Raw genomic sequence first — 23723 nt, 5'->3', positions numbered from 1 at the left:
TCGTCACAGGATTGCCCAGCGGGATGCTTTTTCCTGTGCTTTGTTGATGCAGAACATGGTCTGCTCATTTAACAGCTCGATCCGGGATGCCATGATGGAGCCAGGTCTCAAGATGTGGCACAAAAGCTTTGGATCTCCCATTGCTGGGTCAGCCAGAGTCCTATTTAATTCATGATTCCACTTTCCTGCTACTGTACATCAACCAGGATCAGGCTGGGTAGAGGGACAGGCTAGCCTCATTTTTGTCCCGACTCTCTTCATGGGGCGCTCACCTCCCCAATGCTGCAGATAGCCTTAAATAATGGTTTGCACTGCAGTAAATGTAGTAACGCTGAAGCTGAGGAAGTTGTTTAGGGATATAATTTGCCAATGGTGCCTGCTTAGGAACTGACAGCTGAAAATAACAGGTTCGGCTACTCATGTCAGTACTGCTACCTGACTAGTATTAGTGTGCAGTCGTACTTCTTATTTTACTGCAACTCTGTTTTGGTCTCCACCGACTCACCGATATGTCTCATAGCTTATGTTTTTTCACCAGCAGACACTTTGCCTCTGTTGTTGAGGGATGTACAGGGAGCCTACAGTCAGCAGTTTAAACTGGTTTACTGAAACATGTCGTCCATGGGTTAGGGTAGATGATTAGAGTGACACTCTGTAAGCATCATCTATGAGCCTAAATATGTGTAGAGCTAAGGAGTTTGCTGGTTATTCTTTGTACGTTCTACCTTACTTGTTTAGTACTAGAAATGTCATATTTAACTTATCAATTAAATAAATCAGAGAGTAGCTACAACTATCAATTTCAGCTCACCTGGAGTTCAACCAACCCAAAGTTCACAGCATAATTTCACCATGTTTGAAGTTGTCATACAGTCAATAGGAGATGCAGGCGCATTCGCTTATATTTGTTTAACCAGGCATTTTCACGTGTAAAAATGCAGCTCGCATCAACTCCATTGTGAGCTGTAGCAGACAGGATATTGCAGATATTGAATATGGTGGTGGAACTAGGATAAGACCCAGCAGTGTTTATAATAACCCCCGTCCCCCCGTCCCCCTGAAGCAGCTTCCCTCAGCCTCAGGAAGGTCAGAGGTTCACACACACACACACACACACACACACACACACACACACACACACACACACACACACACACACACACACACACACACACACACAAAAGGAGCCTTGCTTGGCTAGCCTCCCCCAGAGTGTTTCCCGTTAGCTCGGAGCGGTTGCCGGGAACAAAGCCCAGCTTTTGTATGATGTGTGCACCTTGTAGATCCACAGTGAACACACACAGGGCAAAAAGGCGTATGGGTCATACAATTAGGATATGTGTGGAATGAACCATGTTTAGTGCCATTATATTGTATCTTTAAGTATGATGGCTTTCATCTCAAAAGAATGTTTAAAAAGGGTGTGTGTATTTGTATTTTTTTCTAACATGAGTGTGCAGATATAAAATGAAATGTAAAGAAAATTACAATCACTTTTTTTTGTTGACAACCTTACCAATAATGTAATTGAGAAAAATCAAAACCGCTAAAAAAAATCCAATGGTATATATTCATAAGGGTGATGTCTGTTTATAATAAAGCCCCCAAAACGCCAAAACTATCTGATTAATACGCAGACACTTTCTTCGTTTTATTGATTTATCATCTAGATACAACATCAGAAAGCACTTATAATGATCCATTAGAATTTACTAGCCCAAATGATGTCACTAAATGTCTTTTTTCTTCTATGGTCCAAAATATTGAAATTCTATTTATGACAAAACTATAAAATACATTACTTTTTGTTATGTTTTTTTTTTTTAAACTTAAAATCAATGGTTAAAATAGTTGGATAATTATTTGCAAACATATTTGTTCAGTTTTTAGGCACTTTTTCTTAATATCTAGTGTCAAATCTGTGGTATCGAAGCTGTCAGGACCATAGTTTGTTTTGCATTTATAAATACAACTTGATGGTGAAGTAAATAGCATTTACACATTGGAAACTTGTAATTACGGTAAATCTGATAGGTCACCAGAGAGGCAAGGGCACTGTTTGCATGGGACTAGTATTACCTGGTGACCTTTTGTGATTTGTAATAATTGCAGAGGTAGTCTGTTTTTATAGGTTGGAGTTTAAGAAGGACTTTTTATATGTATTATTAGGAAAAGCATCACTTAAGAAGCTGGACACGGCAGCATGTTGGCATTTTCTGACATGATTTAAACTTTTAATTGACTATTTAAGCTATTATAGTTATTGGTTAATGTATTCTGCTATAATCTAAAAATCAGGTCATCTGCAAATTACCTACAGATTATTTTTTTTACCATTCTTTGTTTGAGCCTAGATTTGATTTAGTTTTTTGTGCTTTGCTCTTTTCTAAGTGGAAAATGATGAGCCTGCAGTGGAAGTGATTAATGAGAGCTTTCATAGCACTGGAGCTGCAAATTCAGGAGGTTAGCTCCTGCTGATGATGCAGGTCCATTTAGAGAAGAAGCAAATTCAAACCCATCAAGGGATGCTTCAATAGCACGGCAGCATGTGTGAAGGCCCCAGTAGGCTTCAAGTGCAGTGCTTGACAGATTATCTAAAACCATCGGAAATCCACTTTCCAACAACAGAATTGGGGCAGGCAGCGTCCTACACATTTTTGTTAGGATTTTCCAAAACGCACAGTATGCTAGCCACGCCCACTTTTGCAGTCAAGGGACAGGTTATATAAAAGTAGTTGGGGTTAAACTTCTCTCTATTTATTATTGTTATTCTAATCTCCAGGTGTATATCAGTATGTAGTGTCTCTACTTTAAAGAGTCCTCTCCTGCTGATGTTCAGGTGTATATCAGTATGTAGTGTCTCTACTTTAAAGAGTCCTCTCCTGCGGATGTTCAGGTGTATATCAGTATGTAGTGTCTCTACTTTAAAGAGTCCTGTCCTGCTGATGTTCAGGTGTATATCAGTATGTAGCGTCTCTACTTTAAAGAGTCCTCTCCTGCTGATGTTCAGGGGTATAACAGTATGTAGCGTCTCTACTTTAAAGAGTCCTCTCCTGCTGATGTTCAGGTGTATATCAGTATGTAGAGTCTGTACTTTAAAGACTCCTCTCCTGCTGATGTTCAGGTGTATATCAGTATGTAGCGTCTCTACTTTAAAGAGTCCTCTCCTGCTGATGTTCAGGTGTATATCAGTATGTAGTGTCTCTACTTTAAAGAGTCTTCTCCTGCTGATGTTCAGGTGTATATCAGTATGTAGTGTCTCTACTTTAAAGAGTCCTCTCCTGCTGATGTTCAGGTGTATATCAGTATGTAGCGTCTCTCCTGGGACATGTCTCCATGCTTTAATGTTCAGAAAGCTCTTTATTTTTCTCATACTGCCTGTGCTGCAGCACCTCTTTTCACCCTCTGTCTGAAACCAGAGCCCAGTCTGCTCTGATTGGTTAGCTGGTCGGCTCTGTTGTGATTAGTCAACAGCCTTTGCAGACCCTTTTAAATGCACACAAACGTATATAACACTACAGGAAAAAGAAACCCCCCCAAAAGCTTAATAGGGCCCCTTTTAACATAACACTTTTATTGTGAGGGACACTTTAAAGGCCTTCAAAGACAGACTGTCCAAACTCTATACCCTGTTCTGTATGTTCTGTATGGCCTAGTTTGTTTGAAGCTCACTTGCAGGACCCGGTGACGTGTTGCCAGCTTAGTATCTAAACTCATGTATGATAATTAATCCCTTGATTATCTGAACTGGGAACCTCAGCTGTAGAGACACATTGGGAATGATTTTAAGTAAACAGTTCACAAAGCTTCTCAGTTAATGATATGGTAACACGCGTAGGGAGTAACGCAAGCAGACTCTTAAAAAGCAATAAAAGAAGGATCCCTCTCCCTGTTTGTCAGTAACATTTTGCAGGTGCACCCCGCCCTGTGTTTTGCTGCTGATTTGAATTCAAGCAAAGCAATCCTGCAGACACATCCCTGTTATTAATAAATGATATATTGAGTTCTTATTAATTTATTAAAAAGGAACCGTTGGGACCAACTGCAGCTCATGTTAGTGCAGTGTGTTCAGTCGCTGAAGCAATGGAAATGTTGTTGCATGGGAACCAAGTTAATAAATTGACCTCCAATCTCATATGACCTCTAGGGTGAGGGACAAGAGCTTGTTGTTGAGAGAGTACACACACACACACACACACACACACACACACACACACACACACACACACACACACACACACACACACACTCCATACCATAACTGAGAAGGCCAGCAGCTGACTAAGAGAAATAATGAATGAGAAAAGGAGGGGTGTGTTCCTTCCATGCCATGTTCCTGTAAGAGGACTTGCAATAACGGTTACAGCCCTTTCTCGTTTTCCACGTTGTTTTATTTAATGGATTGAAGTTAGAAAGCTACTGATTATATCCATCAGTCTAAACACCCAGGGGAATATTCTTATTTCTTTAAATGTAAGTGAAATACTTCATTGTTCAGTTGTCCTGTCACTCTGACCCTTCAGTTTGTGTTGCAGTTTTAAGGTCAGGACTGTAGCTCTGTTACAGTCATCATTCAGGCTGTTTAAAAAATCAATACGACCTAGTGTATGTGGACGAACATCCTAAATTCCTGATTATTCCTGCTTGTTGCTTTTTAAATTTTACAAATACCCCGAAAGTAAAAATAACTGCTGTTGCTGAGTACTACTTCTGTTGTGTCCAGAATCAGTTTTCCCATGAATGAAAAAAGTTGACATAATTAAGAGTGAGTAAATAACCTGCCCCTTTAGCCCAATGGCCTGGATTCAAGCTTTACACTCTGGATTCAAGCTGCCAGAAACTACAGAGCCGTGTGTGTGTGTGTGTGTGTGTGTGTGTGTGTGTGTGTGTGTGTGTGTGTGTGTGTGTGTGTGTGTGTGTGTGTGTGTGTGTGTGTGTGTGTGTGTGTGTGTGTGTGTGTGTGTGTGTGTGTGTGTGTGTGTGTGTGTGTGTGTGTGTGTGTGTGTGTGTGTGTGTGTGTGTGTGTGTGTGTGTGTGTGTGTGTGTGTGTGTGTGTGTGTGTGTGTGTGTGTGTGTGTGTGTGTGTGTCATATGGCTGTATCCTTCTCTCAGTTGTTTACATCTGTTCTGTGTCAGTAAATGCGTGCGTACATGTTGGTGCCTTGTGTGCGACTGTGTGTGTTCACCCCCCTGCGTTTTATTTCCTCTGTACTGCGGATGTGGGCTGCCGGTTCCCTCAGTCTTCACTTCTGCTTTTCTCCGTCTTCTCTCCGATTGCCCCACACTTTTCTGTCGGCCAACAATTCAGCCCAGTAAAGAACGTCTGTTGTAAATGTCACCGAAGAATGAGATGCCGACAGACTTCCTCAAAGATATTCATGGGGAAACTGGAAGGAATCCTTCATGACCTTAATGTCGGCTAATGAATGCCACGGCTTGTGTAGTTATAGAGTGAAATTCCACACTTCCTCCCCTCATTGTTGCTCTAACATGGACAAGTTATTTACTCACTTGGAGTGTAAGGTGATTCACTATGCTCATTTCTTTTGTCATGCTCTATTGACAGTATTTGTAGGTTAATGTCTAAAGCATGTACCTCTGTCTGTGTCTGAAAGCTGCTGGTGTTTTTTCTCTCGGAGCAGCAGCTGCTGGGGATGGGGAATCCCTCCCCTGTCTCATGGGAGGTAACCAGAGAAAAGGCTGAGAGACAGGGAAGGGATGCTTGAGGATAGCACGAGGTGTGTGTGTGTGTGTGTGTGTGTGTGTGTGTGTGTGTGTGTGTGTGTGTGTGTGTGTGTGTGTGTGTGTGTGTGTGTGTGTGTGTGTGTGTGTGTGTGTGTGTGTGTGTGTGTGTGTGTGTGTGTGTGTGTGTGTGTGTGTGTGTGTGTGTGTGTGTGTGTGTGTGTGTGTGTGTGTGTGTGTGTGTCCACGACTGCTCCATGGTTGCTATAGCTATTGTTTCTCTGGAGTCAAGCGGTGAATATCCTGTTGTCATGAAGCTGCTTTAATATTTGACGTTCTAGTCGAGGGCTTTAAAATGAAATGTTTTGAGTCTGAATAGGTAAGACACTCTTTCCAGCTTTGATGTTTGTTCTTTATTGAACTGCAAGTTCTAAAGCCGTGTTTTCAAACTGGTTGGACCAGTTGGAATCAGCCATGGTGCCATGATCCACACATGGGCTAACCCATTACATTTTATTTCCATCCATTTTCTTACCTCTGTTTATGGTTGTAGGGAGCTGGAGTCTGTCTCTGCTCACACCGGGTTACATGAAACCAACCGCATAAAGACTGCAACTACTGCTCATTGGTAATATTGACTACACCAAATCATTTCTCAGTTAATTAGTTCATTGATGTGTTGGTCTTTAATATGTCAGTAAATTGTGAGAAAGGCACATCACACAAGAGCGCGTTGTGATTTTTAAAAATGTTGTTTTGAATAAACTTAAAAACAGAGAATATTGTTCGAGAGGTTAGGTAGACTGCATTTTTACCATTTCTGCATACTGTGAAAGCTAGCTAAAAGGCAAATACATTCCGAAAATGCTGTACCTTCATTTTCTTTTGATTGACGATTCTAAAAAGCTCTATTTTAAAGCATGAAAAACTTTTATTTAAGGTCAATAAGGGATTTTAAAATTTCTTTCACAGCAAAACATATAAAAATAGGCCCGACGATAAAATCAAGTCAATAAAAAACAATCAATTCATAGAACCATAGTTACCTCTGCAATCTCAACTGGTCCTCTTGTGAAAAAGCTAGCTTATTCTCTGCTACTAGCAGAGGAACAACTTCGACATGCAAAGCGAAAACCAGAAAACCCACAATGCTGCTCCACATCAGCAAAAAGCTGCGTGTGGTCGCATGGCTAATAAAACTGAAAGAATAGGTGAGCTTTAGCTCCCTGCAATAGTTTGTATCAAATGGTTGCTTTAGTAAGTATGTCAAAATATGTATGTGTTCATGGTGAAGAATACATCCCCAGTCCATTGGTGTGGCTCATTGATGTGTTGTTTATAGTTTTTGGACACAAATATATTCTTTTGTTAGCACGATATTTTATCAATAACACTGTAGAATTGTATTATCCTTTATCTGCAAGCAGCATTTGACGGCGTGCAAAGCAGTCCTTCATTTGTTCCACCACCCTCCTGTCCCACACTTGCATCACATCTATCTCAAGAATAATTTAACTGGCATGCGCAAACTACCGGTGGAAATCCAGCCAGTTTAGTTCAAAACTTTTGGCAGTTCATAGGAAATTCAGATAGGATGATAGAGAGCTAACCCACACCAAGGTCCCAGGCCGGGTTTGAAACCAGGACACGGTGGTTGCACGAAGCGACTCTGCTCTATTTTTCCTTTATCTGCTGTAGCTAGCATCTCCTGCGGGCTCAGCCATTAGTTAATGGCCCCTTCCCTTCCTCCTGGCTGTGTGTTTGTCCTGCAACACAATGTAACACTGTAAGAGTGTGTGCAAATAATCTTACGGGGTGGAATAGACTGCCTGGTGAATAATGAAAGCCCAGGCCCTGCTTGTCTTATGTAACCCGGTAGATCCATTAACTCCCTCAGTGTTTGCTGTCCAGATGGCCCATTCACTCAGGAAGCTGGTACATGATAGAGAGGGCATGGGGCCTAGAGGGGTCGACATGGCAAGGTTGTATTTAAATGGACTGTACAGTTATCATAGATGCTCCATTATTTAATAAAATCTGCTCTCCTTAGGAGAGGATGTGTTGTATTATACATTTGCTGTAACCTTTCATTAGGATACAAGAAAAAAAACAGAAATCCAGAGACTTTATTTAATGGACTTAAAGACTTTTATTACAGATCTTTACAGGGTGTGAGGAACAGAGCTGTGGGAACTGTGGTGACCTCGGAAGTCTGGCTAAAATGGGTCAAACGAGTGCATGTTCACTGTCCTACATTGTGTGTGGGAGTTGTATGAAGCACTTGCTCTTGGATTTTTCTACTAGTAGCAGTAGTAATCAAATGTGGCTCTTTTTAGATTACAATTTTAGATTGTTGGAGTGTAACAGTTGCCGCATTCATTTACTAACCTGATTTAGTTCCTGCCTTTGACTCAATACAACGGACACGTTTAAATGAAAGGCATATAAAAGCACACTTGGTGCAAGTAGGGCAATTTAAGGACAACCATGATCCAAAGTATACAGCCAAATCAATGCTAGAGTGCTTTTGGAATAAGTCTCCCAGAGTCTCAGCAGAAGCCAAGACTTGAACATCTGTTCTGTCGGTTTATCTCACATTTGAATGAAATGACACCAGCTTTACCAAAAATCTGCCAGGCTTCTAACAAACACCACATTCCTCTCACATTATCCTGATTCAACATTATTTATTTTTCTTCAGCTTGTGGTGAATAACTATTTATTGAATTACCAGAAAACAGGCTATAGCATATTTGAAATCGTTATCATTTAAATACCATGATAAGATTTGGGCAATATTCTTCCAGCCCTAGCTTTAAGTCTACACGATTAAACCAAACTGTCCTTCACAGTGTCTAGTGTCCCTGAAATAAAACGCACATCTCTAATGGACTCAATTCTAAACTCTTCAATATCTGACATATCATGATAGAATAGTCAGCTTCATATTGTTAGCCCCCTCCTTCATGTTATCACATTTCAAAGTCTATTTTTAATCTAGGAGAGAAATTACACCTCCCAAATGTTCATGCAAATGTATTTTCCTTGTAATTATAAAGTCTTAAACTCCATTAATTATCTCAAATATAATCATGGATCCCAGTGTCCCTCATAGATTCTTACACAAACCTTCAAACAACAGATCCTTTGCAAATCAGCTTGACATGTCAGCCTGTTTGAGTTCGAGGAACCATGCTGCAAATGTTTCACTTACTGTATTTTTCTTTTCTGTGCTGTGACTGGTTTTGACACCACTGCACTGTGCATGCCGTTGCCATGACGACGTGCATACTTCTACTCTCTGCTTAATCTGTTTGCCTGTTTGTCCCTTTTTCAATCTGTAGCACTCGGAGTTCGAGAAGTTTGCCCTACAAACAATACCCCTGTTTGATTTCCTCGAAATGAAAAGCTACATTTTCTTTTTTTTTTCCTTTAGCTTACAGTTATATTTAAAATCATTCCATTCTATTTCAGGCGCCTTGCAATGCTTAAATCACTAGTTATTCACTCTCTGTCCGTGCAAGTCTGGTTTTCCGTGCACTTGTTAGGTGTGCTTGTTGTGTAGTTCCCCTTTTTTTGCATGCACACACTGAGCTTTGCATACAAGAGATTAGCTAACCCTGCAGTCTGTGGGAGGGGAACAAGAAAGGGAGGAGGAAGTGGAAAGCAGTAAGGTTGAAGGATTGAGGAGAAGAGGAGAGTGTAGGAGGAAGAAGGCGGACTGAAGTGAATAAGTTGTGACTTAATTTGCCCAGTATAATGCCTCAGAAAAGGAAGGAAACATGCTATAATAGTCGTATACAGTAGATTAATCCCTCACAAAGTGTAACCACCAGCTTTACTCACTTGACATGCTGTGGGAGTAAAAGAGTCCCTCTTTCTGTAGCCTGTTTTTCACCAAAATAGTGTGGAGAAAAACATTGCGAATAAAGGTGTCAACAATAATAACAAAAACAGCTGGACAATAATATGCCTAAAGCAATAAAGGAACACCCCTGCGTTATAGATAATGAGTGTGTGCAACTTTAAAACCACAAAGACTGGGATCTGCCAGCGTAGCTCCACTAAACTAAAAGGATTGCCTTCAGACGAGTCCAAAACGTATTTACATCTTGTGCCTTGTTATCTCGCTGAGTCACCTGAGCTTTGGCTAGTCATCCGAGTGTGTGCACACCAGGCTTGGAATTTCGTCATTTTAGGGGCACAGCCATTTGGCCTTTTGTGTCACAATTTTTTTTAGGCCACAAAGGCCACATGCCAGGGCACAAAGGCCATTTAGGGAAAAATTAGGATTTGGAGCTTACAAATAAACAACTTAACTTTCTGATAATAAAAACACATGAATGACATGGAAAACAAATGACTTTTTTACTACACTGCGCATTGAAGAAAGTAGTTTTTCATTCAATGTGTGCGGCAAAAAAGAAATCACAAGTGGAGCAAAGCGCTCGCAGCCCCACTGAAACATCATCTCATAAAGTCAGAGCTGATTGGCTGTAAGTGTGTGTGCGAAAAGTGTAGTTATGCAGAGGAGACGAGAGAGCTTAGACTACATCACCAGCGGTAAATAATACAAACAGAACACGAAAGAAGTTGACCATGTACTGGAGCTTTGGTGAGGGAAAGTATAGTTTATGTATCGATGGATCGATTGCTATTGTAACCACGGTGACGAGTGTCTGTGTTTTCCTACAGTCTGATGTTTTCATGCTGAGGCATCACGGTTGTTGTTGTTATTGTTAAGTTTTGCTTTGTGGTAGCGCTCTTTACTCCATGTATTAAGGTACAAAAAGCCTTTATATATCGAAGTTTTTCGTGCCCCACCAGTTTTGTACATATAAAAACGCCACTGGGTGAGGAGAAGGGAGGTTCCTAGAGAGAGAGAGAGACGGGGGAATGCTATGGGAGAGCTAACGGTATATGTGTGTGCGAGTGATAATTAACATACTTCTTTGTTGTTTTGCCGTGGTTACGGACGACAGTAACCTGTCTCAGAAGTGAATAAACTCACGGACAAAAAGAGACACGAGGCCTCCTTGTATTCTTATAGCGAGACGCTACAATGATGATTGAATGATGGGATGATGACATGTGAGGTGCGCACAACCAATCCAAGCTACAAGCACTAATGCAGTTCCGAGCCCAGACCACTGCTCTGACACTTTTAAAGCAACTTCGAGATTTTAACAGTATCAGGGCACAACGGCCATGGTGGCCGTAGGACGTACAATTATTTTCGGGGCATCACGGCCAGACCGAAGGGCAATGAAGGCCATGGCCGTCATGGCCGCCGTGAAATTCCCACCCTGGTGCACACAATCACTGCTCCCAGCTGCTGTGTCAAGAAAAAAGAAAACACTCTTCATAAACCAGTTTTCATTAACAATAAATCACATTTGAGTATTTCCCAAGTCACACAGCATGTAAAAACCGCTTTGGAGCTATTGAAGTCTTTTTTGATTCACTTTAACGAAGCTAAGCTAACAGTTCTGCCCTGGTTTCAGTCTGTTATGTTAGGCTAGGCATAATTCCTTAAAATCCTTAAAGAGCTAGTAAATTAATTTTGACTGCAGAATGTGTTTCAATGATTAAGAATGAACGTGTGTATTCCAATGAAGATCATATTGATTGCCACAACCAGGGCGAGGCATGTCAACAGCTATTTTTCACCCAAAAATGTTTGAACTGATTGGGTAAATGAGCCAATCAAAATGAAAGAATAGAATAATATACAGAAGGAAGACTGTGACATTGTATCTCACTCTCAGTAACCAGCACCAGTTACAGCTCCATCACTACAGAACACCGTTTTCACACTCAGGCCTAGTCCTGTTCCATTCTCACCCACATACTGTATACTGACAGAGTACAGGCCGTGGTACAGCGTCTCTCTGCAGTTCTGCTCCTGAACTCGCTGTAGCTAACACTGTCACAGGAATCAACACCACCACATCCTGTCTTACAGCAGACTGCGTTGTGTTGTCATTGGCAACATTGTGAAATAAACCCAAACAGCGTCACACCGAGTGTTGTCAGGGTTGAGATTAAGGTGTGGCTGGTAACAAAACAAAAAGCTCACTTGAAACAATGAAGACTTTTAAATGTAGTCTATTGATTTTGACTTAGATCAAACTCTGAATACACCGAATAAAGGTCAAGTCCCTGGATTTTCAAACAAACAGAAGCTCCGTCCCTCGAGCTGAATGACCTTAGGTGATGCTCAGGATGGATCCCTTCCTTCTGCCTCATGTCTTCTGGGTCAGAGGGGTTCTCACAGCACATAGACAAAGCTACCAATTCCAAACTTAATCCACATAATTGGCTAGCAAATGTGATGTCTTTCTTTTCTTGAATGTCAATCCAATAAAATTAGGTCACACCTTAAAGCTGCTTATCAATATTTTTAAGTTACCAATGGATTTAATAGCTATGTTCAATTAAAGTGATCACTCCTAGTGACAAAAGCCACGGAGAATTATCCTATTCTTTCTCCAGCAGCTGATTATTTATGTTTTCTAATATGGGTGTAACGTTCACAAACATTTCGGTTCGGTATGTACCTAGGTTTTTAGGTCACGGTTCGGTACGTTTTCGGTACAGCAGAAAAAATGATCACACATTTTTTTTTTGGGGGGGGGGGGGGGTTAATTATTATTAAACTGTGAATAGTCTCTCAAATAAATATAATAAAATAAAGGTGCAGCATTTTGAATATGAACTGTACTGTACTATTCTCATAAGCAGCTTGACATTAGGGCTTGTTGTCAGTTTGTACATTCATTGTATTTTCAGATTTTTTTCTAGAAAAATGCACTTGTCCACATTGCTTGCAGAAAGGGCAGATGTCTGTTGTGACTGGAATTGTGTTCTGGCATTCCCAACACTTGTGTGCTGTTCGTAAATGGGGGGAGTTTGCAGGACGTGGCTTTGGATGTTCCAGTGGCAGTCAGGTGTAATGTAGTGCGCCGTTACTGTTAAATAACTCTCGGTCATGCAGCTCGCTAATCCAGTAATGAGTGACCCGACAGACTACAGACAATAAATGTATTCATAGCTAGTTCATTTTGTTGAAAAGGTAGATAAAAAAGCTACATGTGTATGGCAGTGGCGGCTGGTGAACATTTTTTGGGGGGGGGCGCAGTTGGGCGGCACGGTTTAAATAGCACTTATTAAGACAGTTGGTTAGGTGGCTGCGGCCACATTCGTGCTTCTTACATTTTTGTGTGAAGTGCTTTAGATCCTTCATCCCGGTTGTAGTCCAAAGTGTTTCAGTCCCAGGACTTTGAAATAACAGACAAGGGAAACAAAAAAAGGCATTGCTCACTGTACAACCAGCTAACCAATTCCGCTTAGCATACAAGTTTGAGGAGAAAGTCCGAGTGTAGGTTCTCCCGCGATCAGTGGTCGTCTGTTGAATGTTTAAATCCGGACGCTCGGGTCCCAAGTCTTTCAATTTCTTCTTTTCGACATCTGATAGTCGATGAAACGGTGTTTTAAGTAGAGCTTGCACGGAGTTCTCAGCCATCATGTCGCCATATTCACTCAATCTAAGTTTCAGCTAGCTACGGTGCTGCTCTTTACGCTTGTGGTTAGGGAATGATAACGATGCTGATTCGCCGAAATAGTCCAATCGCGTATCTAAGAATGTCACATTGAACTAAGAAACAATGCCATTGGCTGTGGGCGCAAAGATTTGCGCCCACAGATCTAAGTTTCATCCCCCAATGAAAAGCTATCCTTGCTAAAATGACTGAGAAAAGTATAAGCTCTCCTATAGACTCCCATGTTATCGGCGCCCACGGACGGTAGCCGACCTGCCTATTCTCAGAAAAGGCGAATGGCAATATATTATGTCCGGACACATTTTAGCGGTTCTTGACAGTGGTCTCCCATACACATTTAACCCATAAACACGGTACATTTCTTATTTCAATTATGTTGTATATATAACGTTTTTTAACTCAAAAAGTCAGGGTGGGCGGCGCCCAAGCGCCCACTATTGACGCACCGCCACTGGTGTATGGTCTAACTTGAAATGTGTGTTTTGCTCCGCTCACCGGTCCGTACCGCGGCGGAGCTGCAGGTGATCGGGCAGAGCTGCGTGTTCTCCGTCAGCAGCAATTGATCCGGATCACCGATCCCTCTTTCTCACGTCAGATTATACTTCACTCGCGTTTATGTCCATATCGGTCAGATGTAGCTAGTTATAGCTAATGGTATGACTGCCTGCTTACCAAAGGACACCTAAACAATAAGCGTTGCTTGGCAACGGGGTGTAGCGGAAATTATAGCGTGCTGAGTAGTGCGAGTTGACAGGTGCTTGTCATCTTCCCTTTTACAAGCTTCAAAAATGTATTTATCGTGTGAATTTGGTACTAAAAGTTGGCCAATACTTTGTTTATTTGAAACAACAAAACACCTGAACCCAAGTTTTTTTTTCACAAATCCACGTCTATCTGGAAATGAACCGTTGCGACTGATTTCGATAGAGCGGGTCACATATTCGTTCGGTACACTTTGGTACACACGTGTACCGAACCGAAGGGCCCTTACCGAATATTTTTGGTGCGAATATGTATACGGTTACACCCCTATTTTCTAATTCAAACAACAATTTATGTTCCTGGTTCACACTTCTCACACTAACTTAGCAACTATGTGAGCAGTGAAACGTTTGGCAGCTAATGACTGTCAGGAGTCGGTCAAAAGCTAAGGGAGAGCTACAAGACGATTAATATTCAATTTCATCAAGAGGAATTCAACTTGTGTGAGCATTAACCACAAGTAGCTGCTTGTTGTATTCCATCAAACCTCTTGTTTTGAAAATAAATGTTTTTACCTAAATATAAATAGTTGCATTGCTGACTATGGCCACTGATTGGTGGTGGCAGGCATTGCTTTGTGGGGATATGCTGTGGACCCCTAAAGTAAAGGTTTTATGGGTAAAGCAGCATTTTATTAACAAAGTAAACATCAGAGTGATTACCACCCAAACAGCTCTCCTGTGACTCAGTTATTTCTGGTTTGCAGAGACAGGTCTGCCCTGGCAGTCCCTTCAGCCTGGTGGATTAACACCGTGAAGAGCTTTTCTTCTCGTTGAGTCACTCCTCTCGGGGATTTGTTGCTGCTGCATCCTCATGCTTTGCCTCTTTGTGTTTCTCCTCCTCTTTTTGGCTTCTCCTCAGCTTCTTTGTCCATGCTGTCCTGCTGGTATTATCTGCCTGTTACTCATTCCCCCCCACCCCCCCTCCTGTTTTTATTTTTCCTATGCACCTCACCTCACCTCTTCAGAACGTGATCTGAGTAGAGTCTCGTTTTGTGAACACACAAACACACAGGAAGGCCCAGGGTCCCTCTTTTTTACCCGGATAAACACATTAATTAGAAAACAATCAAACATATTTCAGGTAAATCATAAAAGAGAGCGAGTCTGGTGTGAAAACATTCTCCTTCATCAACTTTCAGTAGCTAAATGTGGTTTGGGTGTTCCAAACAGCTAGACTTTTACTTTTGTTTTCATGGAAAAATACAGATTCTTAAGGCCTTCATCATGTTCCTTAGAACTGAGCACCAACCCTAAAGCAGTGTAAGCATTCAGAAACCAGATATCCTCTTATTGCTGAAGGTTTTTCTTGGGAAACCGTGACAAAACACCTGGAAACACAGGAGGTGGATACAATAACCGGGACATCTCTAAGTATTTTACAATACATTCCAACAACCCATATTTAAGGCCCAATGTAACTGCCTGCTGTCACACCTTGGAAATCAGTCTGATGGCTGTTAGAAAAAAGCGTTTGACGCTCCCTCTGACATGTAAATGTGTGGTAATATGAGCGCGCTTCGAAGCCTCCTACAGATCTGTGCAGATCCAGGCATATTTAAATGGATTGGCATTGGCTAAATATTTTTTATTTACTGTACCCTTCTGTGGTTTTTCGACTTCAGCTGGCTGTGGCAAAGCTGCCTCCTTACCAACAGCCTTTGTGTGAGCATTTTAATGCATTTGAGATTGTGATAGAACCTTATATCTGTATCTTTCTTCACTTCCTTGTCAGCTGCTTGTTCATCTCAGTAGTGTGAGAAACGGTAAACAGTTGTCAAGTCAAAGATCTGTCTGCAGCCACTCAGTAGTCAGAGTGCTGTGGTCCCAAACTATCAAACAGAGTGATACATCTTCTCTCCAGCTGACTGCGTCTCATTCAGTCCAGGTGTTCCAGTTGAACTTCAATTCATAAAGCATCTGTTATTTTATCTTAACTGAATAGCGTTGAACCTGGCAAGGTCAAGTTGCTTTCTTCAGATTTAGAATGCTACACTAATTTGTTTTATTTCTGTTGAACCTTTTTAAGTTGTAGCTTGCACTGAGAACATGTCTGTGTCCATTAGCATGTCTTGACTAGCACCAAAATGTGTCAGTGATGTGATTTGTAGCTTCAGCATGACTCCCACATTATGCCTGATATGTGGATGCACCAAACAATCAGAGACACTTGTGGTTTAAATCATAGCAACATAATTTGATTAGTCGAGTGTCTGTGGGTAAGAACATTTGCAAAACAGATTAAACAATACAGCAGGTGGGTAAGTTCTATTGACTTATATTGACACCTGCTTTTATTGATCATAAATGGGTGCTTTCCATTTATTACAAACACCAAAAATCATCTGAACCGGGAGGAAACTGAACAAAGAAGAAACAGTTTTGTAAACGCATAGTCTCACTTCCAATAAAGAATGACTGATGATGTCAGTGTTGAGTGGGGCCTGCGTGAGGCCCCCCCCTGTTACGCAATACAAACTGGAATATGAGACTGTTGTTGCCAGCCTGGACTTTTCTTCTTTTAACAATGTATTAACCAACCTGCTTTTATGTTCTAGTGAGTTTTTCTTCAAGTGTTGAGAGACTTTCCTGAAGCCCTGCTTATCAGCGGTTAGTTTGAGAGGTCAGTGGGTCAGTAGTGACGTCAGGGTCTAAAGTGGATCCTCCTCCACTGCATCAAGACCTGTAATTAGACACAGTGCTGTGCTTTGACTGGCCAATCCTCTGAGGTTATCCTTTGAAATCCTGCAGGACTCTTTTAGGCTGTTAGGTCTTCTTTCATTGTTACAGCTATCACTTCTTTGTTCAAAGTTTGGAAAGGTGTTGAACCTAAAGTAATGTTAAACAGCTTTTTAAAGGAGGTAGTTATAGCTGCAGGTCAATCAGTGAAGAAAAAGTATATATTACAAATGCGTATTTCTGACCCAACTTAAAAAAAATAAAGGTAATTTAAACAGCTTTTTCTGGAGCTTTCAGGTCATATCTGATTTAGTTTTGTTTGCTCAGTTGTCATGGAAATTGAGTCCTGTTCCTGAAGTGCTGATTCTGTGACTGTTGCTTTAAATCTGAGCTGAGCTGAAGCTGGCTACGCCCCTTTGGAGCATCATGCAGCTCTCTGTGAAGAGAGAAGTTTCTAACGGAGAAACTCAGCTAAACTCTGCCGTGATTAAACCCCACATTATGTTCCAAACCACATCCAGCATTATTTTTGAAACACTTCTCAGTGTTTACCACTAGAACAGAGACATTATATGTATTATATATACAACAACTCTAAGTCCCTCCTGCAGACATCCTGCTGAACACACACACACACACACACACACACACACACACACACACACACACACACACACACACACACACACACACACACACACACACACACACACACACACACACACACACACACACAGAGACTGCAGAGTGCTGCGGAGGGGATTCAGCTCGCGACTGTATATGGGGGACGATAGGTTGAGACGTGTCACATGGGCGCCAGGAGTTCAATCTAAAGCCAGCCCTCATTTCTGATATGACGTCATAACTGAAGCAAATCTGGATCAGCTCGTTTGTACCCCCGATTTTAGAGATGTGAGTCTCCTTACACACCATGGACACATATTTATTTATAAAATACATTGAAAAGTGCATTTTGCATAATAGGGGACCTTTAAATAAAAGATCATGCATGATGCAGAGCCGTTTAGTTAGAATCGGTTAGACCTTGACTCACAGCCTTTTAGTAACAACAGTCAGGGCAAGATTTCACAAGCAATTTCCCAATAAAGACTTTTACGTAACACCTTTAAACTCAGTTTCAAGTCGTGGTGCATGGCCAACAAATAAGCACATCAAAAGCAGACCGCTGTTCCAACGCTTCTGGCATCACCACATCAGTGATTTCATAGCAGGTGTTTTCTGTTAGCTGTCAGCTAAAAATACAAAGCCATTCAGCTCTCAGAATGTGAGTAGACTTTTGAGTCTTTTGACTGCCCAAGGTATTTTTGTTTGTTGTGCTTTGAGTTTTGGGGAAAACTTGATGAAGCCAAGACTTTAATGTATCATTTACCATTTATTTCACTTCATTTAATCCAACCTGATCCTTTCACCTTAGTTTCTTCTGTTTGGGATCCTTAGGTTTGCCCTAATAAATTATTAGAGTGGTTTGCTCAGCATTTTACCATTTACTATTTCAATTTTCAGGATAATAGAAGCAATGTTTATTAAATGTTGGTCTTACGAGCAATGCAGCTGCAGCTTGTCACCATTGTTCTGTTCTGTTGTTTTGATCACTGTCATTCGTTGAAAGCTTGGGAAATATTTTAATGTTGTTGTGTTTAACCACTAAAAACCAAGGGGGTCTCATGTTTGTCTTTTTAAATATGCTACAAAAGTGTATCGGCCATAGATTAGGCCAATAACAGTTAGCCTTTCTATTTGCATTTCCCTGCCTGAGTTGATTTGACGAAGACAAATGACCAAACTACATCCCGTGATCCATGTTTGACTGACTTGCAGCAAATTCAAAATGTTTAATGGAATACACATGAAACAAAAAATTAAAGATGAAAACATTTTCCAACAAATCTTAGTTGATTTAAAAAGCCTAATAATTTAGTTACACAAGGAGCTTAAAATACATCTGTCCCCCCTTACCCATACCCCCTTTAATGCCAGCTGTGGATTTTGACAGTGTAAAGAAAATGCAAGGCCAGTGTGAGTCAGCTCTTTAACCGGAAGGATCTTCTCATGTCATCCTGACATGCTGCCCTCCTCTTGTTCACGTCTGTTCAGTGTCCTGCCGTCTGAGCCATGGCATGCCCATTCCACAGCACATGCTTTTCCCATGATGCTCGTGGTGAGTAAATCTGGCTTTGTTACAACAGCTTCCAGGACGCTCTGTAGAAAGTCCTTCTGAGGAATAAAAACAGAAGGCTGTGTCGGGATGTGTGTGTGCATTATCTTTTATTTTTGTACTTTAAGACCAAATATGGGCCGTTTCTGAAATAATGCAAAGGTTTGAGATTAAGAGCTGGAATCTATTTAGGGATTACATGCAGTCATTGCAAGGTGCTCACAAGTAGAGTGTTACTGTACTGTGTGTATGCATGTTTTGTGCAGCAGCAGAAATAAGTTCCTTCCAAACCCTTTCTCTGTTCTCAGACCAAACTAAAGCTCTCAGATGAGTAGTTTTCTCCAACAAAAAAAAATGGAGGTTAGACAACCCCTCCATCCCCCAGAGCAGAAACACTCACACACACGTTTCACTGCTATTTCCACCCCCATCTATTGTTCAGACAGCCCCCCTCTAGCTATGGGACAGTGAATATGGGGAGAGCTCAGGCTTTAGAGCTACTGTACTTTATCATGTAGCCACACACACACATACACACATACACACACACACATACACACATACACATACACACATACACACATACACACATACACACATACACACATACACACATACACACATACACACATACACACATACACTCACACTGAACCACGGGGCTGTATTTATAAGGCCGTGTGAAATGGCCTGATAATGAGACGGCCTTTGTTCACTCTCACGTTGTTTCTAAAATACAGAACGTGGTTTATTGGTAAAGTATGTAGTAGAAACAAATAGTTAGTATTCACTTCCTTTCTTATTTTGTCCATTTATACTTATTATAAGTTATTCGCACATTTTAGATATCAGAGAAATATTTATTTTGTTTTTATTTATTTGAAATGTTTCTGTATTTTTTAGAAATGCATTTATTAGCATGAACCATCTCATTTTAAAAGGGGGTCCCGACAATAGCAACGTCATACAGATAAGAAAACAAACAAAAATAACAGAAAGCAAAAAGCAACAAACAAGGACAAACCATGTAGTACATGTCTGTTAAATGAAATGAATGAATACATACAATCCTTGCAGTTTGATGCACAGCAGTGTGTAAGAGATTGGTTTCATGAATAACAAGAGCCGCTGAAAATAAGGGGATAATGCATGCTAAACCCTGTAAAACCCAAATATAGAACAACATTTTTTACCTTTCAGATGTTGTTTAGGAAGCCTCTGGTGCAGCAATGAAAGAGTTTTCACATTTTTTACATTTTTGTAAGTTTGAGGGAAATTTTGTAATATTTAAATGAAATGCACCCAATGATGCAAGGTGTGGTAGCAGGTAAAGCATTCCAATTGTCTGGATATTAGAATGTTGCCCTAAAATGTCTTCAGATTGCTGTCATTTGTGACACTACTGTTTTAAATAAGCTCTGAATCCATGATAAAAACACTGTTAACTGTAAAAGAAATATATTGCAATGAAGCAGCACAGTGTGTGTTATATTGGTGAATTATACTCAGTAGACCAGGCCCCAGTGTTACTGTATCCCATCTTACAGTGTCTGCTGCGTTCTTTCAATCAGATTTTTAAGACTTCCAAAATAAAAACCCCCATAGAAGCCTCACACAGAGAGGAAGCCGTGCTGCCCCCGACAATAATCAATAAAGAGCCATTGGGCCGTCTGCCATTGACAGGCTTCTGTCTGCTCCTGCTGCTGTTTGGGATGGCTGCTACACACCATCTATTGGTGCTTTATGTGTCTGCTGCATGCTCACAGCCTGGTGTAGAGCTCAGGCCACCCAGAGGAGAGGATATGTTAATGACAGGGTCAATACTGAGCACGCCCAGCTCTACTGTCATTAGGAGGGGGGGAGGTCTGGAAGAACAGACGCCACCCAAAGGTAGATGTTAAGGAGACGCAAAATATTCAGACCATGGTGGGGGATGATAATGAATCGGCCATTTACAGGGATTTTAAAGCCCCCCAATAATCTTCATTGTTGATAATGTGATGTTTTCTTGGTGGGTTTTTCTTTTTGAGGAATTTGATGAACTCATGCATTCATTTGGCTGCAATCGTAGTAAAAACACATTTATTGTAGGAGAGGTTTAAGAATGTGTGTTGTTTCTTTGGTACTTTTACTTCGTCTTAAGTGATTTATTTTTTAAATCAAGGAAATTTGCGCAAAAGGATAATTAAATAAGCAACTAATGATTATTTAAGTTGAGACATTAATCTGTTGTTTTCATATGGTATTAAATGGCAGAAAAATAAACGTAATTTCATAATTTTCCAGGGCAGGCGAATCCCAACATCTTACATTATCATAAGTCTCAAAACAATCACTGGTTCATTTTTCTTAATTTGGGTCAACTCCTCATCCAAACGTAACGTGATACTGTATCTGTGATAAAACTTGAACAATTGTAGTATTATTGATGGAACTAAATTCCTGATTTTGACATCCATCCCAAAAAGAGAATCTCTTAAATGGATGGCAATATTCCGAGCATTAAAATGAAAGTATGCGCAGTGACTGTGTGAACAGAAAGCAGGAAGCCGCCTGGAGCAGCTCCTTTTGGGATTGCTCACCCAGTTCGGTCAGAAGTGGATGAGTGTGGGGCTTTGCCAGGATTCTGTCAGATCAGTGTGGGTTCCTGACGCTGGCGGTTTTAGAAAATAGTGCCGATGGTGTTGTTTGGCACAAAGCTGCACAACATAAAACCAAAGTATGAGTTTGATTGATGGCATCTGGGTTGAGATTTCTGTTAGCGGTTAGATACGACAACATCATCACAGAAAGCTAGCGTTACATGCCGGGGGCTGGAGGAGTGTCACAAAAGATATCATGAGGTGCTGTCATGGGAGCTTCAGGATTCTGTCTATCCCCAGACTTTGGACCAAGGGTCAGGATTTCTGGGCCATTTCTCTTTCCTGTGAAGACTCAGCCTTATATGGTAGCACTATTCCACCTGACTTACTGTATGTACCCATCTAAATTCTTTACCCACATTTGCTTTCCCAAGTCTTTTCGTCTTGGTTGGAAACATTTGTTTTTGATTCCATCCTTGTTGAGTGTCTTGAGGGCAAACAAGTTCATCTTCTCTTGCAGATTTGAGTGAAGGCTCTCCTTCTTTATTATTATTTTGAATGGCATAATGCCACGATTTCAAAAATGACAGTGACAGGAAACTGACATGTCATGAACTGACATGGAACACAATTTAGAAATGGGTTCAAAGTAGGACGCTACTGTACTGTGTGCTGTTCATGGTGTGTGTTTTAAACCACTGAATCTCCAGGATCCCCCAAAGCTCTCTTCTCTACGTCTTAGTTTGCTTCAGCTGATTCATAGATGTCAGTTTTTGAGAACAAGGAAATGCTTCAGCTTACTTGAAGAAGATCCTCTCTTTCCTGACCTTCCACTGAAGAAATCAAAACGAATTCTGTCCTGAGACAATCGAGAGATATTTTTGCTACTGCTGAAATTCCATCCCAAGTTTAAAAGCTAATAGAAACTTTGTTCATGACTGTCTCACTGTTCTTTGACTGCATGAACACTGGGTAATCTCTGACGGCCCAGTCTGATGTTTGGTCTTCTTGTCTGTTGTCAGATCTGTCCAAGAACCGCCTGTGTGAGCTACCGGAGGAGCTGTGTCAGTTCATCTCTGTGGAGACGCTGAGTCTTTACCACAATGGGATGCGTTCACTGTCCTCCAGCCTGGGCAACCTGCAGGCCCTCACCTACCTCAACCTCAGGTAACTCGACACCACGGTCCACATCCAATCCCCTCACTCTATTGTTGTTGGTGTTACCGTCGCACTGGTCATACAGCTCTCAAGAAGTTAAAATGTATGGCTCCATCGCCTCCAGTCTTGACACCTCCACTTAAAGGAAATCCTTTGCGTTTGTTAGACCTCATGTTTTCAAAGACTCATACGTCTATCAGCACTGCAGTTAAAAACTTGTTTGGATGGGAAATGATTTGGAAAGCACCAGACTGAAGTTAAGTGTAAATAACATAGAAAGAACCTATAACAACCTATAAAGTTATGGGATTTATTATCCAGCGTTTTCCTCTAATGCAGGGGTATCCAAACTACGGCCCTGGGTCCAAATGTGGACCGTCCATTTTGAATCGGCCCTCAGCAAATTCTAAAAGTATAATGTTAACAAGCCCAGTTTACAAATAAATTCAGTCAATTAAAGTTGAAAACATTTTCTCATAAATCTTAGTTGATTAAAAAAAGCCCAATTACTAATTTGGGTCAGAGTTTAACCAGGAAGTTGGTCTTCAAATTCATGAAAAAAATACAGAATGGTCGTACATTGTTATTAACCTTTAAAGTTTCTCTTAAAACTCCCCCAGTCCACACTCAGTCAGCAGGGTGCAGGTGCAGCTGGTGTTTGGACCTCAGTGTGTGTTTATCCTGGAGATGAAGAGAGGCCACACCGTTACTGTGCAAACCTTCTTACAACACAACCACACCGACACTCCTCAAAACTATAATTTACTGTTGCTAGGAGACGGTGGCTATTAATACAGGCAGCAAGAGTGTAGTCTCAATGCAAATCTACTGAAAAAAACAATAGAAAAGATGAAATGTAGCTGCACACTGGCAATACGCCAGCTACTGTATATTCTAACTGTAAGACTTTTATCTAATGTATGAATTGTTGGTAAGCTAATTAAAACAAGAATGTATCACTGATCAGGTGTGTGTTGTGTGTGTGTGTGTGTGTGTGTGTGTGTGTGTGTGTGTGTGTGTGTGTGTGTGTGTGTGTGTGTGTGTGTGTGTGTGTGTGTGTGTGTGTGTGTGTGTGTGTGTGTGTGTGTGTGTGTGTGTGTGTGTGTGTGTGTGTGTGTGTGTG

The 23723-nt window shown here is 41.1% G+C and overlaps 1 protein-coding gene across 2 annotated transcripts in view; it reads left to right on the top strand.

Annotated features, from left to right (window-relative positions):
- The window catches only part of lrch4 (leucine-rich repeats and calponin homology (CH) domain containing 4), a 49084-nt gene that overhangs the window by 6598 nt on the left and 18763 nt on the right, over nt 1-23723 (top strand). For both annotated transcript variants that reach the window (XM_063900430.1, XM_063900429.1), the window contains exon 2: nt 22465-22609. In XM_063900430.1, coding sequence (XP_063756500.1) covers nt 22465-22609 — 145 coding nt within the window. The remainder of the gene's footprint in view (nt 1-22464; nt 22610-23723) is intronic.

This window comes from Eleginops maclovinus, chromosome 14 (assembly GCF_036324505.1).
Source record: "Eleginops maclovinus isolate JMC-PN-2008 ecotype Puerto Natales chromosome 14, JC_Emac_rtc_rv5, whole genome shotgun sequence".
Lineage (NCBI taxonomy): Eukaryota > Metazoa > Chordata > Actinopteri > Perciformes > Eleginopidae > Eleginops > Eleginops maclovinus.
This window is presented reverse-complemented; position numbering and strand designations above follow the sequence as displayed.